Here is a 19,610-nt window from a genome sequence, read left to right as displayed (position 1 = left end):
TTTGAACTGCCAATCTTCTGGTTAGCAGTCAAGTGCCTTAGGCACTATGCTACCAGAGCTTCTACACCACCAGACCTCCTTAGTTACCCTTTATGTCTGGCTTCCAGCCAAACAATAGACAGGCATATAGGGTGAACATTTACATCAGGTAGATACACTCCTTAGAACCATCAATCATGGGAGAACAGAAGGGCAATATTTGAACAGGGAGGTATCTCAGGGGGCAGGAATGCAAAGGAAAGAAAAACACAGGAAAGAGGTAACAACAAGGAGGAAGTGGGAAGAAAGCTGTTACATTGTGGGAATTTCAGTCAATGCCATGAAACAAAATGTATATGAACTGCTGCATGGACAATGAGTTTGCTCTGTAAACTTTCACCCAGAACACAATAAAAATTTAATAAATAAATAAAATCCAAGACTCCTTATTCACAGCCCAGGGTACTTTCATTGTATCAGTCATCCATTATTGTGTGAGGTACAGGAGCTAGAACTATCTATGACTAAGCCACTGTGTACACAGACCTACTTTGTAGCTGTTCCACATTCCTGTTGTTAGATACAGTTGAATCTCCACCAGTCCTAGTCTCCTCCTAATAGCTGCCATATCTGTACCAACAATTTTGGAATTTCCAAGCATATGGTCAGCAAATGTGTGTGTGTGTGTGTGTGTGTGTGTGTGTGGTGATATTGTTGTTAGTTGGTGGATGCTGAAAATTTAGCTCCAACTTATGATAACCCCATGTACAACAGAACGAAATGTTACCCAGTACATCTTCACAATCATGGAAATGCTCAAGTTCATTGTTGTGGCCACTGTGTAATTTGAGTGTCTTCCAATCTAGGGGGCTCATCTTTCAGCACTCTGTTGGACCTTATTCAATTCCAGTCGTCAGGTTTTTGTTGACTAATTTTCACAAGTAAATCATCAGGCCTTTCTTCCTAGTTAGTCTTCCTCTGGAAACTCCACTGATACCTATCTACTATGTATAACCCAGCTGGGATCTGAAATATCAGTGGCATAGCTTTCAACATCACAGCAACACGTGTGGTAGTTAAGGTTATGTGTCAATTTGCCTGGGCCTGGTTTTGAGTGGCTGGGCAGCTAGATGTAGTTATTCCCCATAATGAGACTGGTAATCAACTCCATGGGAATCTACTGTGAGCAGCTGAGTAGCTGCCTTAGGGATGTGCTCTGCTTCCAGTGTATAAGAAGCTTTAAGAAAGGTCTCTGAGCTTTTTGGCACATCTGGATCCTACATTTGGCTGAGTCTTCTCAGTGGCCTGCCATGTTGTCTGTCAATCTTGAGACTGTTTCTAGACTTGAACTAGTGGCCTGCCATATTGCTTGATAATTTTAGGACTGTAACATTTTACTGGCAGACCTTGGATTTGTCAGCCTCAGCATCCAGCAGCTGCCTGAGTTAAGAGACACTTCTAGCTTCAATGGGCCAGGAGCAAGAGGCAGAGGAGCTAAAGCCCAAGGTTGAGGGGCCTTCACCCAGCCCCTAGAGCTGGCACTTTGAACTCAGACTTCTAGCCTCCTAAACTGTAAGAGACTAAATCTCTGTTAAAGCCATCTGTTTGTGGCATTTTCTGTTAGAGCAACACTGGAGAACCAAAACAACATGCAAGCCACCAGAGTATGACAAACTGGCAGACAGATGGTGGATATATATTTATATTTATGTTTTTTCTTTATACTTTTTATGTACCTGATAAGGAGCTCGGGTGGTATAGTGGTTAAGGCATTTGGCTGCTAACCAGAAGATCAGCAGTCAGAACCCACCATCCACTCCATGTAAGAAAGATGGGCCATTCTGCTTCTGTAAAGATTTATAGACTTGAAAACCCAGTAAGGGGTCAATATGAATCAGAATCAACTTGATGGCTGTGAGTTTGGTTTGGTTTATGTACTTGATACTCCCAGAACATTGTGGATTCTCCAGCAAGAATAAAGATTTGTCTAGCTAAACAAACTTCTCAATTTCATCACCAAAGATATTTCTTTAAACATAGAATTGGGTGGGGAGAGAAGTGAAAGAGAAAAGATGCTGGAAACTTCTTTGTGCCTGAGTTCCAGTCCACACAAGCCTACATACGTCCTCACTCAGCTGATTTGGAAGGCAAGCACTGAGCTGGGAGATGTGTTCCGCCATGTTCACCACTCCCTGGGGATATGTGCTTATGTTACTATCTGAACTGCTTCACTCTCCCTCAATTTCTGTTTCAAAAGGAGACGGTGGTGAAAAAGGAGATCCAGGAGAGGAGGGGAAGCATGGCAAGGTGGGACACATGGGACCGAAAGGTAGGTAAAATGAGATGGAATTTACACTAGCATTGCTTGTCTCTCTCTCCTGACCTTTGCACAGGAAATTATCAGCTTTCATAAAGCCCTCTTCCCCAGAGATATGTGAATTTGTTACAGGCACAAATTAACTTGCCACCCAAGAGCTCCTATGAGACCCCCTGTCAACAGGACTCAGACTCATTTCTCAAGCTGCATCCTTAGTGCTGGCTGGAATGGGTTACTCTGGGAACCCAGAGAACAGCAATCTTTGGGAATGTCTACGAAGACTGTGAGTTTTAGAAACACAGCTATGTTTATAGCCATGTCTCCCTTCAGAAGCCACAGCTTATCAACTCTTTTTGGGTATCCCAGAGCTTAAAGAGGAAAATAAGCAGGACCAGAAATAGTTCTCAGATCCATTGATTTCCTCCCCTTTTCCCCAAGATCCTGTTATTTTATTTTATTTTTTAATTCTTCTGTTTTTATACAGAGGAGTAACCCAGTGTGGTAAATGATGGGTGAGAGAGGGAATAGGAGCAAAGGAGATGAGAATGAAACGAAGGTTGGATGGGAATATTTTACTCACAGAGCCAAGAGGAACCTTGCCAAAACAAAGTTTCTGAATTTTGATGTGTAGGTCAGCATCATTGAAGCGCTTGAAATATCCCCTGCCTACTACTACCAAGTAGTTGCAGAGACCACTCACTGTTTTAAAAGCTTGAGCAATTGAGAGAAAAGACTCTTCGTCTCCTCAGAACTCAATTTGAAAGATGCTGACTAACTTTTCTTATTCTATAAGCATATATGTCAATTACAGAAGCAATCTCACAAGCTATGGCTTTATAAGTGGTAAATGTTTTCTAGATCATCATAGAAAATAGGCAAAATTAATAACAATGTTGGTGGAACTCAGTGATACTCAATCTTATCTTTTGGGAGAATAACTGATTTCTGATGCCCCTTTGATCACTAGATTTCATGATTGTTCATTTCCTCCCTGTTTACAAGTGTTGTTGTTGTTATGTGCTGTCGAGTCGGATCCAACTCCTAGAGAACGCTCCTTGGTTTTCCGAGACAGTATCACTACGGAAGTAGACTGCCCAACATCCCTTCCGAAGAGAGGCTGGTGGGTTTGAACCACCAGCCTTCTGGTTAGAAGTCAAGTGCCTTAGGCACTACGCTACCAGACATCATTAAACCTTGTTTTAAAACTGAAGAAAAATAGAATCCCAAAGTGAAGCCAAACTGAATATGGAGATGAGCAGAACCCAAGTAGAGCACAACATCCTCCCATACAGCCCTCTCCTTTGGCACAGTACCTAAGGCATTGGAACACCAAACAGAAGGTTGGCAGTTCAACCCCACCAGCTGCTCTGTGGAAGGAATTTGGGGCAATCTACTGCCATAAAGATTTATCAATGAGGGCCACTATGAGATTTTTTTTGTCTTTAAGCCTTTTAATATCATGTCCATGATTGTCATACTCACTCAATTTTAATTTTAATGTATTAAATTCCATTAAAATAGATAATATAGCACAGGATATAATATATATCACAAGTAGCAGAATATACATTTTGGTATTTCCATCAAGTGACTATCATAAATTAGCCATACCTTTAAGAAGAAGGGGGAAACACACATGCATACACAGGATATAAAGATGGCTTGCTTTGCTTCTCAGGAATTAAAGGAGAACTGGGTGATAGAGGAGACCAGGGCAATATTGGAAAGACTGGACCATTTGGCAAAAAGGGTAAGCAGCATATTAAATACTATTCCACTGTAGCATCTTAAAGCAAATTGAGCATATACTTAATACATTTTTAAAGGTTTTTTAATCACAAAAGTAATTTATTTTAAAATATGATTTCTCTCTTTTTTATATCTTGGCTGTTTCTTCCATCTGTAAGTACTGTGTCTCACACATCAACATTAAATAAAATAAACGCTTTCAGCAAAATTAAACATGAATTAAGGGATGGAATCAAGCATAAAATTCTGGTGGTCTCTATATCAAATTGTCTCCTGGTTAGCTAATAATCCTTGAGACCATCAAATGAATGCCATGGACCATGAGGCATGTGCAGTAGTGCAAAACAATTATCAATAAAACACAAGGTAGGAAGAGAACAACATAATTTTCTTCCTTAATTTGAGTGGAATAACTAGTATTTCTGGTTGTATGGTCTCTTAATAGGATAAGGAACTTGAAGTATATGTGTGCATATTCTTTTGTCTTCAGGCCTGTCCTGATTCTTTATATAATTACAAAGTCAGTATCATAAAATGTAGGCAACTCTCTCTTCATCATCTAAGCACTCCTTCCCTACCCTTGTCTCATAAAGGCATGCAATGGTAGCATAATCACTTGCTTCTGATAATTGCTATTTCATCCAAGCATTGTCCTACTTGGTCTGGAGACACAAAGCTGAATAAGAATCAAAACTGTGTTGCAAAGAACTTGCAAACTATTTAGGAAGACAGGAATTTCTCAAAAAGAATGATCATACAAAGTAACACAACCACTATAGGAACCTATAAAAATATCAAATGCTATGGAGGCTGGAAAAGATAGGAAAGATTGCTTCTGACTGGGAGAGTAAGGCAAAACGGATAAAGGTCAGTCTAGGAAGAACTAACCTGAGTCTTGAAGAATAAAAACTGTATGGAAAAGGGGAAGATGAATCTTAGGGGAGATGATACTTGTGTACAGGAGAAACTTGTGCAAAGTTACAGATGAGCTCAGTGCTGTGGGAAATATAATTAAAACTATGATGTTTTAAATGAATTTTTTATGTAGTATTTGTCTACTTTTAATATTTAATGATTAATTTTTATTTCTTTTCTCTTAATAACTATTCTTTTTTTTAACTTTTTATTGTGATTTGGGTGAAAGTTTATAGAGAAAACTTATTTTCCATTCAAGATTTCAAATACATTTTATTTTGTGGCATTGAGTATAGTTCCCACCATGTAACAGCAGTCTTCCAACTTCCTCCCTGTGTTTACTATTTCCATTTTTCCTTGATTCTTATCCCTTTTCTGCTTTCTGAGACTTATCCCTGGGCAAATGCTGCCCTTTTAATCTCAGATGGTTGATTGTTTTAAGGAGGGCTACCTCCTGGTGTTATTGTTCACTTTATAGCCCTGTCAATTGCTTGGCTGAAAGTTGAGCCTTGGGGGTGAATTCTGTTCCAGATCTGAAAGGTGTCTAAGTCTATAACAGTCTTGGGGATTCTACAAGTTTCTAGGAGACCAGTAAGCATGGTCTTTTTTTTTTTTTTAATGATTTTTACTTTTGTTCTACATTTTTTCCCCCTCTCCGTCTCTGTTCAGGCCCTTCTATGGTAATCCTGATCAGAGAATCAGTAGAGTGGTAACCAGGCACCATCTAGTTCTTCTGGTCTCAGGATAGTGGAGGTTGTGGACATGGTCCATTAGTACTCTGGACTAATTGTTTCCTTAAGTCTTTGATTTTCTTCACTCTTCTTTGCTCCAAATGGAGAAAGATCAACAGTTGCATCTTAGATGGCTGCTCGACGCTAAGACCTCAGTTACTACTCACTGAAGTAGGATGTAGAATACGGTTGTTGTGGATAACTATTTGTTTTTTATTATGTTAAAATATATATCACAATAATATTTGCTGTTTCAAACAGTCCTAAGTGTGCTGTTCAGTGACATTTAAATCACATTAGCCATGCTGTGCAGCTATCACCACTATCCATTTCTTTGGGGGGAAAAAACTACACCCTACCAGAAACCCAGTACATTTTGAACAGTAACTCTTCATTTCTCCCTCTCCCAGTCCCTGAAAACCACTGATAAATTTTGTTTCTATGTATTTCCAGTTCTAGATATTTCATGGGGACCTCTGGTGGTGTCGTGCCTAAAACATTTAACTGCTAACCAGAAGGTGGTTGAAACCCACCAGCCACTCCTCGGAAAGAAGGTTGGGCAATCTATTGCCATAGTGATACCACCTCGGAAACCCAAGGAGGGGTCACTATGAGTCGAATCCGACTCCACGGCAGTGAGTTTGGTTTTTGGTTTGAGATATTTCATATAGATGGAACCATATAGTATTTATCCTTTCAAGTTTGACTTACTTCACTTAGCATATTCTTTTTAAAGTGCATCTGTATTGTAGCAAGTATCATAACTTCATTTCTCTTCATGGCTGAATACTATTCTATTGTATATGTGCCACATTTTTTTTATCCATTCCTCTGTTGAAGGACACCTGGGTTGTTTCCACCTTTTAGCTATGGTAAATAGTGCTGCAACAATGAACACCGACCACAAGCATCTCTTTCAGTCCCTGTATTCAAGTCTTTTAGGTCCATACTGAGGTGTGGAATTGCTGAGTCTTATGGTAATTCCATAGAAGAAAGTCTTGGTGATTTACATGGGATCACCATGAGAGTCAGAGTCAGGATTGACTAGATAACTGTTTTTTGTTTTTGTTTTTTAATGGTAAATGTATGTTTAATATTTTGAAGAACTGACTATACATTTTACATTTTCTAGTTTCTCTACATCCTTGCTAACACTTGCTATTTTCAGTATCTCTGATAATAGCCATCCTACCCATTACCATTGAGTTGATTCCAACTCATGGAGACCATTGAGGGTAAAGTGGTATCTCATTGTGGTTTTGATTTACATTTCCTTAATGACCAATAATGTTTAGCATCACCTTTTTTATTTTTTAGTTAATTTTTATATATTGTATAGGTATGGGTCCATTTTCATTATTTTGCATGTAAAGATCCAATTGCCCCAGCACATAAATATTCATTTTAATGAAGACCTTTTTATTTGTAATTTTACATTATCTTTCTTAAAGAGAGCCCCATAAATTGTAATAAGCTTTAAAGCAAGCACATCATGGATCTGCCTCTGGCTGTATCAGCTTTATTTAACAATTGGTTAAAGGGATGGAAAGTATATCCAGAAAGTGGATTTTGCAGTTTAAGATTTCTGAAATGAAGTCTTGTTAGAAGCATTTAAGATTCTTGATATTGCTCTAGAGATCAGATGAAGTGGGGGAGGAATGTAAATCAATTACCATGAACAAGTCTAAAATTGAAGACTTTATTTTCACTCATTCATACTACATGTTTCACTTTCATAGATTGAGAGGTGCCAAGTCTAGCTGGGACTCCAACTACAAGAGGTGGAGTTAATGAACTATGCCTTAATCTTTTCTTAAAATATGAGTAGCTCACTGGACCAGTTGAGCCTGGAGGACTCCCTGAGACTTTTGCCCCGAGACACTCTTTAAACCTGGAACAAAACTATTCCATGGGGTCATCTTTTAGCTAAATAATAGGTTAACTCATAAAATAAACAACATCATCTGTGAATACAGTGCTCCTTTTAAAAATCATCTACATGAGACCAAATGATCAACATTTATCAAAAGCAAAGTGAGAAGGCAAGGGGACAGGTACACTAGGTTACTGGAAACAGAAAAACCAGAATGGAAGTGATGGGAAAGTTGACATACTGTGAAAAATGTAACCAATGTCACCAAACAAATTGCATAGAAATTGTTAAATGGGAACCTAATCTGCTGTGTAAACTTTTACATTAAATAAATAAATAATGAATATTTGAATTTTAATAGGTAGCAGGGAGAGTGGTAGATGATAGAGACAAGGAAAAATCAAGAGTTTTTAGTATAATTGCTTGAGCTTAAAGTGGATGAACTTCCAGAAATGCAGAAAACCTAACTTACCTCCTTCAATCCAATTCGTCCTTCAAGGCTCAGCTCAAGCATCACCTCCTCCAATACCTAGTGCACAGTTATATCACATATTCATTGTCATAGCTGAAAGGCTTGTCTGTTTCCCCTATAGACTGTGAACATCTAGAAGGAACAAATAAGTGAAAGATTTGTTGAGGTCTGTTTTCTTGAATAAACTTTAATTGGGAATCCTGTCTTTTTCCCCATTATATCCTACATACTTATTTTATAGTTGAAACTTTTAAATGTTTGTTGAGAGTGAATGAATGAATGATTAAATAAAGGGTATTTTCTACTCTTTATTCCTGTAAATATCACTTTCCTTTTAACATCAGTTTTCACCAATGGCTACTAAGATTTCCTTCTCCAGAGATGTGCCAACAAAATTTATGAGCCTGTCATGGAGTTTTTAAAAAATGGAGGCACAATGTTCTGATTCATCTGGATTAATTTCTTTTTTAATCTGTGCTTTGAAATTTACTGTCCTCGTTTTGTCAATAGCTCTTCTAAATTTTTCATCGATTCAGATTAATCTCAACTTTCTGGGCTGACCTTAGGGTTGTCACTTGCATGGATAAAGTAGCTTTCTGGATGTCAATATTTCATTTTAGGAATAAGAAAGAAGAATGATTTAGTGTAGGTAAATTCAATCCCATAGCAAAATAAATGTCTTTACTTAAGGTCAATAATCCTTTTACACTGAAAGCATTATGACTTCTTATTTGTTTGTTTGAATGCACGCCCTAATTCCTCAACCTTAAGACAGTTATTACCAGCCTGTTCCCACTCATGTGCCAAAATAAATTTTTTGTGGATGACTTTAAACCAGAATTGGTTTCCAAGAAATAGATATTCTAAGTTCAAATCTTCCACGTACTAGCTAAGTACTGTGTATGAATTTCCTACCATACATCTGATTTAGGGAGCAGAAGCTAGTGTTTGTTGAGCATCCTCTACCAGTTGAGTACTGTGCTATTCCCCTGAAAAGAAAACATTATCTCATTTACCCTTCATAATGATTTTATGATTTTTTGATATCATTATTTCCATTTGTAAATGAAAAAACAGAAGCCTGCAGAAATTAAGTAACCTGTCCAAGTTTCGCCAGTGGAGTGGTAGATCCAAGATTCAAAGCCGAATTTTGCTGACTTTCGTGATTCTTCACCTCACTAGACTACTTCATCTTTCCCATCTGTCAAAAATGGAAAGGAATTCACCTCAAGATGCTGAAAAGTAGCTCAAGTCCTTACATCTCCTCAGGAGAAAAGTGCCACATAAATTCTAGAAGTTGTTTCTCACATTGCTAAGTCCCAGCTGGAGGACCCGTTCCTCCATAAATCTCTACCATGATCCACAGCCATCTTTTCCTTCTCTGGAGACTTAGCAGGCACTTTACTTCTTTCACTCTGTGTGGATATGATAGCATCCCATCTGCTTGGCCTCTTATTTGAGATTTGTTTTTCTAATATACTCATCATTTCTCCAAAGGAATATTCTATTGATGTCCATCTTTGACCTTAGCCCACAAACCCTATCATAGCAGAAATAGAATAAGCTTTCAGCCCATGATCAACTCACTTGACACATAAAGAAAACAAACTGGTTTTTAAATTAAAATATTAGATTCATACTTAAATGATCTTTTAAGTCAATGTTCTTTTTAGTGGTAGTAATAGGAGCTCTGGTAGCCTAGTACCTAAGGCATTTGACTGCTATCCAGAAGGCTGGCAGTTCAAACTCACCAGACACTCCTCAGAAGGAAGATTGGGCAATCTACTCTGCACTGATACCACTTTGGAAACCCAAGGAGGAGACTCAACAGCAGTGAGTTTGGTTTGGACTTTTAAGGACTGGTATTACTTCAGAATTCTGATAGTATTTTCCAAAGGTTTTGTTTTCCTTCATTAAATCATGGAATAACTCATCTGGGAAGCACCATGAGCTGGGGAGTCAGAGATGGTTGGATTTGAATACCAGCCATGCCATTTAATTGCTGGATGTGTTTAAGTAAGTTACTGAAGCTACCTAGCTCATAGAATTTAATATGATAATAGGTATAAAGTATCTAGGGTGGTACTTGGCACATAATAAGCATTTAGCAAATATATATAATTCCTTTCTTCTTTTAACATATTCCCCAAATTATCTTTTCTAATTTGTGCTTAAGGGAATGAAGATGTTAAGGACACAGCTGCAGTGTGAGAAGGTCAATATTCCTCAGCTGGATGCTCAACGTATCTCCATGCTTCTTGCCATCTGTTCCTTCTTTCTACACATCATCAGCTATAGTGCTCCTATCTTCACCTGATGAAGATTTTCATGGCCAAGTCCAAATTCTGTCTGCACAGGACAGCCACAGTGAAGGCTTCATTCATTCCCCGAGCTGAAACTCTTTCTCTTCTGGATCCCTCCCAGAGTGTGTAGTCTCTGTTTGCTGTTTCTCTCACAACATTTATCACTTTCTATTGTCATAGGTTTCATCATTGTCTTGTTCCATTCAAGTGCAAGTGCTGGGGCTTCCCCACGTACACTTAAAACTGCATCCTGGATTCAAGGACCTTACATTTAGAGAGCTCACTAATGACTCGCATCCACGTGGGTCAGTTTAGAAAGGCTTGCAGCCCTGGAAGGCCAGTCTCCTCTTGGTTGACTGACAGCACTCAGCAGGCAGTCATGAGAAAGGTAACTAGTGGGCCTCGTCAGTGCAGGCAACACAGGTCAGCCCACAGGCTTTACAGTGGCTCCTACTTTTGCCCTGTTGCTGGCAGTGTAGGATGAGGCTAGACAGAACCTCAGTTCCAGCTGTATCCCCTTCCCCGCAGTCTCCTCACGTCTCATCTTCAATTCCCTGGCTGCATGAACCTCTCCCAAGAGTAAGCCCCATACCTCTTTCTGGCTTAACTTAAAAACAAAACAAAACACTGCCATGGAGTTGATTCCGACTTGCAGTGACCTTATAGGATAGCAGTAGAACTGTGCCCTAGGGTTTCCAAGGGTGTAAATTTTTAAAGAAGCAGACAGCCTCATCATTCTCCTGAGAAAAAACTTGTGGGTTCCAACCGCTGACTTTTTAGTGAGCAGCCGAACGCTTTAACTGCTGCAGCACCAAAGCTCCTTTCTCTCTCACTTAGGTGACCTTGACCTTTACCCTGTTTTTCAGCCCTCATTGGTTTCTCTTTTCTTTTCTTAGTCCAGATCACCACTGACACATAAATTCTATTCTACTTCTATCAGGTCTTCCCTTTTGATGCTGCAGAACCTCAGCCAAACATTTGTTCTTATAAATCAAAAGCTTTTGCTTTCAATTACTGTCTCTGATGTGAGCTTCAAAAACTTATTGTGAAGTTGAAAAAACTCCATCCTTTTCTTTTTTTTTTTTTCTTTCTCTTTGCTCTAACAATCCTAATTCTCGTAAAATTATTTTGTGGATGCCTCTGAGTGAGTAAGAAAATGGTCACGTACAAGGAAGAGTAAAAGTTGCTATTTCAGTATAATACCTTGACACTCTCATATTACAGATACTGGCAAGCATCACATCTCTGCTAAAAATTAGAAACTCCTTCAAGCCTGAAGCTTAAACTTGACTCTCTTTATATCCTTTCAAAGCACCTAGTCCTTTGTGTTGCACAGAGTAAGCAAACAGTAAATATTTACCGAATGAAAGAGAAAAGGCGCAATAGGTGTTTTTGAAAATCCAAGGGCAAAGAACATGAAATAAGTTGGAGCAAAATGCATACAGAGACACTGTGAGGCGTTCATCAGTTGTTCCAGATTTGCAAGACAAATGTACTTTAAAATTAAAAACAAAAATTAAGTTAAAAATTAAATTAAGTGAGAAAAAAAAAAATTAAGTGAGAGCTATATGGAAGGAAACTTTCTTTGTTCATTACCAGGGGTAGGAGGGGAGGGGAGTGAACACTGCAAAAATAAAACAAAAATTAAATTAAAATGTAAAAAAAAAAAAATTAAACCTTTCCTGAGAATTAGGTTACCTTTGTTCAGAAGGCCATGTCATGAAAACATGTGAGTAGGATAGGTAGCAAGCATTCCTGTTAGTGTAGTGGTTAAGTGCCAAGCTGGTAACCAAAAGGATAGTGGTTTGAACCCACCAGCCACTCCACACGAGAAAAGACCTGGTGGTCTGCTCCTGTCAAGATTACAGCCGAGAAACCCTGTGATACCTCAGTCCTATTGGGCCATTATGAGTCAGAATGGACTGAATGGCAAACAAGGATAACAAACAAACAAAACCCTTGCCATAGAGTTGATTCCATCTCATGGTGACCTTCACAGGGTAGAGTAGAACTGATCCATAGGGTTTCCAAGGCTGTAATCTTTACAGAAGCAAACTGCTCCATATTTCTCCCACAGAGCAGCTGGGGGGTTTGAATTGCCGATCTTTCACTTAGCACCCAAGTGCTTAAATATTGTGCCACCAGGGCTCCTAACAAAGGAGATAGGTAACACAAATCCAAATGTTCCTTACATATTCTGCTAGAATTCTAGATTGTATCCAAATAAATTATGATGACTCTTTTTGTTAGTTAACCTCTGCAGCCAGCTCAAATTATTTATATAAAACCAAGGGATGCTAGTTGGAGATATTTCTAATGAAAGTTAAAAACTGTTTCCCCTGATTTTAAATATATACGATATTGTCTACCTGAAATTATTCACCATCTTCTTTCATTGTTCTTTTTGCTGCTATTTTCTTTATTCAGGCGACAAAGGGGAGAAGGGTTTGCCTGGGATACCTGGAGGAAAAGGTAAAGCAGGTACAGTATGCCCATTTTTTCCCTTGATTTCTGGCATCGTTCCCAATGTATTCAGCTTCAAAAAAAAAAAAAAAAAGCACAGTGAGATATATGCATATTTAGGAGTCTCAGGAGGAACTCTGGTAGCATAGTGCCTAAGGCACTTGACTGCTATCCTGAAGTCTGGCAGTTCAAACCCACCAGCCACTCCTCGGAAGGAAGATGAGGCAATCTACTTCCATAGTGATACTGCCTCGGAAACCCAAGGAAGGGGTCACTATGAGTTAGGTTTGACTCGACGGTACATAACAACAACAACAGGAGTCTCGGGGTAGTGCGAATGGTCCGTAGGCTTGACTGCTAGCCAGGTATTTGCAAGTTCAAGTCCACTCAGAGGGGCCTTGGAAGAAAGGCCTGGAAATTTACTTCTGAAAAATCAGCCATTGAAAACCCTCTGGAGCACAGTTCTACTCTGACGCACATGGGTCACCATGAGAACTGACTGAGCAGAACCGGTACTGCTGTACTGACATATTGAAGTTCAAACGAGAGTCCTCCTGTTGGGTTTGACATACTTCCCTCGGGCTAGTTCACTAACTCAGAGGGAAGAAGGGAACTTTCCTCTCCATCCACTGCTGGCTTTCCAAGCCCTGGGGAGTGGATGATGGCATGTGCCATCCCATCGTACTTACTGTGAGGAAGCAAATCCAAGCACATCAAGGAGTAGCCCTCATTCTTGCAGACCAGGAGACAGTGGGCCCCAGCCGTAGGGCCTACGTCAGCATGCCTTACATTCCACTGCACCTCAACCGAATCCTGGCCAGCAGCAGTTTGCCAGCAGCAAACTGGCCAGATCTGGAAAGTTCCTCATGGTCACAGAACACGCTTTTAATGGCCAGGGAGATTCTCCCTGCATACTGAAAGAAAGTTTTATCTCCTGTGTTGTGTGCAGGGGAAGAGGGAGATTGTTCTTGGGTCATTTCACTTGTTACTATCCATTGGGATAGAGTGGAGTTTAATTTTAAGGACTGTTTTAAATTCATAATATTTCATGGTGGTTATATTAAATTAGAAGTCCCTGTGTATGCACTTAGCTGGTAAACAAAAGGAGGTTTGAGTCCCCCCAGAGGTGCCTGGGAAGAATGGCCTGGTGACCTACCTTCAAAAAATGTCATTGAGAACCCTAGAGAGCACAGTTCGACTGTGACACACACGGGGTTGCCATGAGTCAGAATCAACTGATGACAACTGGTTGGTGGTTATAGATAAATAAAGCCATACATTCATTGATTGATAGATAGAATTAATTTATTGGCTAATGAAATTATTTTTCACTACCAAGAAAAAAAGCAAACAGACATGAATGCATAACCAAAACCAAAACCAAACTCACTGCCGTGGAGTCGATTTTGACTCATAGCAATCCCTCCTTGGGTTTCCGAGGCGGTATCACTACAGAAGTAGATTGCCCAAACTTCCTTTTGAGGAGTGGCTGGTGGGTTTGAACTGCCAGCCTTCTGTTTAGCAGTCAAGTGCTTTAGGCACTACACCACCAGAGCTCCTGTGTATGCATAAAGCAGCCCTTAAATAGAAAAAGAGAATCATTTGGATTTCATGTCTTTCTTACAATTCTTCCTCAGTCACACCAATGCCAGTAGGTAGTAAGGAAAGTAAGCAAAGGGGAATAGAATAAATTTACAGCCTAGTTAATCCATAACAATTGAAATTATAAATTGGATCTACTTATGGGGGTTGAATGTAACCCTTGAACCATGAAAGCCATACTTCTAGTTGATAAACAGAATTAGCATTTGATATAGATCATGGCAGTTTTCTCCATCTTGGGACAGTTGTATGAGCCAGTGAACAATGCAGTAACAGGAGAGAAAATGGACTATAAATGCATTTAATACATTAAGAAAACTGTAAAGATTTTATTCTGAGGTTGGACAAACAAGTTCTGTTTTCAACAAAAATGCCAAATGTTCAATAATGTGTAGATAGTGGTTGGTCATGTTTACTCTTGTTTTTTTAAAAAATGTGGTTTAGAACTATCTTTTATCTCATTCAAAATATTTATGAAGACATTTACTGAATTCCTAAAGGAAATGTAAATTACAAAACTTGTTTCAAATAAAAAATAAAAAGTATAGCCATCTATAGAGAAAGATAGTAAGATTAGAAAAAGACAGTAAGTAACATATGGAAGAAAACATACGCTTTTTTGGAAGAAAGCATGCTTTTTTAAAGTGGTCTGCATGTGTTTCATTGTAAAGTCTAAATTCAAACTCTATGAATATATCAGTTTACAATTTCGAAAGCTTTTTGTCCAATTTATGGATTGATTAGGATGTTGATTCATTCTATTCCCCTTTGCTTATCTTCCCTTTGAGCTACTACTGGCATTTTATTTATATATTTTAACATTTGAAGGTACTGTCTGTGATTGTGGAAGATACCGAAAAGTCGTTGGACAACTAGATATTAGTGTTGCTAGACTAAAGACATCTATGAAGTTTGTCAAGAATGGTGAGCATATTTTATTTTTCTTTGTGCTGTATATCTCTCTTTGGAGTTTTTAATACTAAGTTCCCAGCATCCCTAGCAAGAGGCCTCCTGGGTTGGCAAAAGCTATTGAGATCATGATACTAGTGTAAAAGTTTCTTAAAATGCTAACTATTTCCTTCAGCTCTAGACACTTCAAAGCTGCTATTTAGAGTATACTATTATATGTACAGGGAGCTTTGGTAGCTTAGTGCCTAAGGCACTTGACTGCTTATCAGAAGGCTGGTGGTTCAAACCCACCAGCCACTCCTCGGAAGGAAGATGGGGCAATCTACTTCTGTAGTGATACCGCCTCGGAAACCCAAGGAGAGGTTGCTGTGAGTTGGGGCCGACTCAACAGCACATAACAACAACAACAACAACATTATATGTACAAAGGAGCCGTGGTGGTGCAGTGGTTAATTGCTTGGTTGCTAATTGAAACATTGGCAGTTCAACCCATCAGCTGCCCACAGGAGAAAGATGTGGCAGTCTGCTCCTATAAAAATGGCAGCTTTAGAAACCCTATAGGGCAGTTCTACTCTGTTCTCTAAGATTGCTATGAGTTGGAATCAAGTCCACAGCAATGGGTTTGGTTTGTTTTTTTAGTATATGTGCATTTCCAGAAAGAGAGGTATGGCAAAATGGTCAAAGTTTGGTGAGCTGTCCCTTAAGAATGAAAAGGACCAGCAAGAGTCAAATAGAACTACCACTTCAGAATACAGAAGTAATAATACCAATAGCTTAAGCATTTAGAAGAGTACACTACTGCTAGCATCATCTTACTGAATCTACATGGTTGACTGAATCTTCAGTTAGTCCTCATTGTTCACAGATTCTTTTTGTGAATTCATCTACTTGCTAAAATTTATTAGTGACCCCAAAATCAATACCCAAGACAGTTCTGTGGCCATCCGCAGACATGCACAGAGGATACAGATTTGAGTTGCTCAACGCAACATACACTCCTCGGTGAATAAGGCAGAGCTCCACCTTCTTGTTGCAGCTCTTATAATGTAAACAATGGTTCTCTCCACGGTCTGCTTAGTGCTCTTTGTTGCTTTTTGCATTTGTCACATTTTTGTGGATTTTGTTCGTGGTTTTGCCTTTTCAAAATGGCCCCAGAGCATAATGTTGAAGTGGTGTCTAGTGTTCTGAGTGCAAGAAGACTGCAATGTACCATATGGAGAAACTAGGTGTTAGACAAACTTCTTCAAGGCCTAAGGTTATAATGCTGTTGGCCACGAGTTCAATAATGCATCAACACCATGTGGTAAATAACAGGTCTTTAAACAGAAACACACAAAACAAAGTTATATATTGATCAGTTGATGAAAATACCGTAACCAGAGGCTTATAGGAGCCTAGCCCTGTATTCCTCCAGGAACAAAGGTTCAGTATTGGTTAAGTCAGTGTCTGTGGCAACTTTATAGGAGATCTACTACGAATAACAAGAATCAACTGTAATTTCTATGATGTAGGTGCTGTGATTAAACTGAGGCTTAAAGAGAATAGTTTGCCCAGATACAGAACTAATGAGCAGTGAAGAAGGGATTTTAATACAAGTTTCTCTGATTTTTCTGTCCACAATACAAATCAGTAGCAACTTTATGTGTTTTCTAACTTGTAATTTCCAAATATTGTTGTTGTGTTGTTGTTATGTGCCGTCGAGTCAGACCCGACTATAGCGACCCCTCCTTGGGTTTCCAAGGCAGTATCACTACGGAAGTAGATTGCCCAACCTTCCTTCCAAGGAGTGGCTGGTGGGTTTGAACTGCCAGCCTTCTAGTTAGCAGTCAAGTGCCTTAGGCAATACGCTACCAGAGCTCATTTTCACATATTGTTGTTGTTGTTGTTATATGCCATCGAGTCGGACCCAACTCTTAGCGACCCCTCCTTGGGTTTCTGAGGCAGTATCACTACAGAAGTAGATTGCCTCATCTTTCTCGCAAGGAGTGGCTGGTGGGTTTGAACCACCAGCCTTCTGGTCAGCAGTCAAGTGCTTTAGGCACTACACTACCAGAGCTCCACATATTAGTCACTGTTATTCCTTCTCCATTCCCACATACCAGCAGCAAAATCCTTAATGTGGAAAGAGCTTTTGTATTTTTTTTCTGGGACAATGGGAATGTTGTACTTTCATGTACTGAAATCCAACTATATTTGTTCTCATTAGGGGAAGGTCACAGATGCCATCTTGTGTTCATCCTCATCTTGTAATACCAGAGGCATAGGAAACACTTGATATTAATTAGCTCCCTAACTATAGTTCTAATTCTGGCCCATGTTAAAGATGCCTTCTCTTAAATGACTTGGACTGTGATGAATAAATTAGACCCCAAAGATTTAACAGAGGGCAATAGTTCTTAACATTTTAGTGGTACCAGGTTTCTTTGTCAGTTTAATTAAAGTTAAACCAAACTCATTGAGTCGATTTCAACACATAATGACCCCCACTGGGTTTTCAAGGCTATAAATCTTTACAGAAGCAGACTGCTTCATCTTTTGTCTGTAGAGTGGTTGGTGGGTTTGAATCACCAACCTTTTGGTTAGCAGGCAAATGGCTTAACCACTACGTCACTAGAGCTTCTTAATTAAAGTTATGGGCCATAAAATGTCTATGTAGAAGCCCTGAGCTCTCAATACATAGATTCCCTGTTATTAGCTCAGGATGATTCTGAGTACCCAATTCTGTCCTGAAGTTTACTCAGGAGCTCAGTCTCTTTCATGTATCTGGGAGGAGGTGCACACAATTTCAATATATGTACATATTTATAGCCAGGAGTTGGGCCCAAAATGGACAAAGTTATTATTATTCATATATCCGTTCAATAAGCTTTTATCATTCCTTGAATGTTCCAGTAACTGAGGTTACAGAGTAAAAAGAACACAGACATTTTGCTCAAGACACTCAGTTTGTTAGGAGAGACTCAAAAGTAAAGGATTAGATTAGAATATGATGACTGCATGAAAGGAAGAAGTAGAAGGGCAGTGGAGATATTGGGGAAGAGCATACAAGAGACCCCATTTCTGACCAGGAGCATTGGAAAGGATTCTTATAAGAGGTAATACTTCCACTGAGAACTAAAGGACAAATGGGAGCTTGTAGATAGAGAATCAGTGAAAAGGCTTTCCAGGCACCTAGACACAGAGGTTAGAGAGAGAAGGGCATGTTCATGGGACTACAAATATTGCTAAAGTATACATGACCCCCATTGGGTTTCTGAGGTGGTAAATCTTTACAGAAGTGGATTGCCCCATCTTCTTCCATGAGTAGCTGTTGAGTTTAAATCGTCAACCTTCTGGTTAGCAGTCAAATGTCTTAGGCACTGCACCACCAGAGATCTTTAAAGCCTAAACTAGGATGGAAAAATGTGATGAGCCGTATGGATGCCCATGGAATAAATCTCTGTCTACATAGCTCTCTGCTGGACAGCTGTGTTGGAAGTTGAGGAGGAAGGGGTGGGAAGACAATGGTAGAAGTTTATTCTCCATTTGATAGCTAGCAAGGTGAGAAAAAATTAAGCCAGTTCCTACCTCACAAGAAGGCCTCACAAAATGATTGTTGAATATTGACTAAGAGATTTTAAATCATTATGTATTTTCCTTTTTTTGAGATACATATTCATATCCTTTCTTTCCTCCCTGCAAAGTCATAGCAGGGATTAGGGAAACAGAGGAGAAATTTTACTACATTGTACAGGAGGAGAAGAACTATAGGGAATCTCTGACCCACTGTCGGATCCGGGGCGGAATGCTAGCCATGCCAAAGGATGAAGCTGCCAACACACTCATTGCTGACTATGTTGCCAAGAGTGGCTTCTTCCGCGTGTTCATTGGGGTGAATGACCTTGAGAGAGAGGGGCAGTATGTTTTCACCGACAACACTCCTCTGCAGAACTACAGCAACTGGAAAGAGGGGGAGCCTAGTGACCCCTATGGCCATGAGGATTGTGTGGAAATGCTGAGCTCAGGCAGATGGAATGACACGGAGTGTCATCTTACTATGTATTTTGTCTGTGAGTTTGTCAAGAAGAAAAAGTAACACCCCTCATGCTACATGTTTGTTATTTCCCTATGACTATCACTGTAGTGTTTTGTTTTGTTTTTTGTCCGTTAATTTCTTCCTAACAACACTAAATTCATTCTGACTCATGACAAGTAGGAAATGCTAAATTGAGGTGTAGAATGCCTGTCATGTTCCTCTGTGATGATTTTCAGCCAATAACTCACCAGATTACATGGACACTTAGGGAGAGTTGAATTA

General features: G+C 39.4%; 1 protein-coding gene across 1 annotated transcript in view; it reads left to right on the top strand.

The window, feature by feature from the left end:
• Positions 1-19,388, top strand: part of COLEC10 (collectin subfamily member 10) — a 56,843-nt gene extending 37,455 nt beyond the window's left edge. Inside the window, exons 2-6 of the mRNA XM_007946850.2 lie at positions 2,237-2,308; positions 3,975-4,046; positions 12,767-12,820; positions 15,233-15,328; positions 18,997-19,388. Coding sequence (XP_007945041.1) covers positions 2,237-2,308; positions 3,975-4,046; positions 12,767-12,820; positions 15,233-15,328; positions 18,997-19,388 — 686 coding nt within the window. The remainder of the gene's footprint in view (positions 1-2,236; positions 2,309-3,974; positions 4,047-12,766; positions 12,821-15,232; positions 15,329-18,996) is intronic.
• Positions 19,389-19,610: the final 222 nt, after the last annotated feature.

Source organism: Orycteropus afer, unplaced genomic scaffold (assembly GCF_000298275.1).
Source record: "Orycteropus afer afer isolate SDZICR_OR568_19922 unplaced genomic scaffold, OryAfe1.0 scaffold00173, whole genome shotgun sequence".
Classification (NCBI taxonomy): Eukaryota; Metazoa; Chordata; class Mammalia; order Tubulidentata; family Orycteropodidae; genus Orycteropus; species Orycteropus afer.
This window is presented reverse-complemented; position numbering and strand designations above follow the sequence as displayed.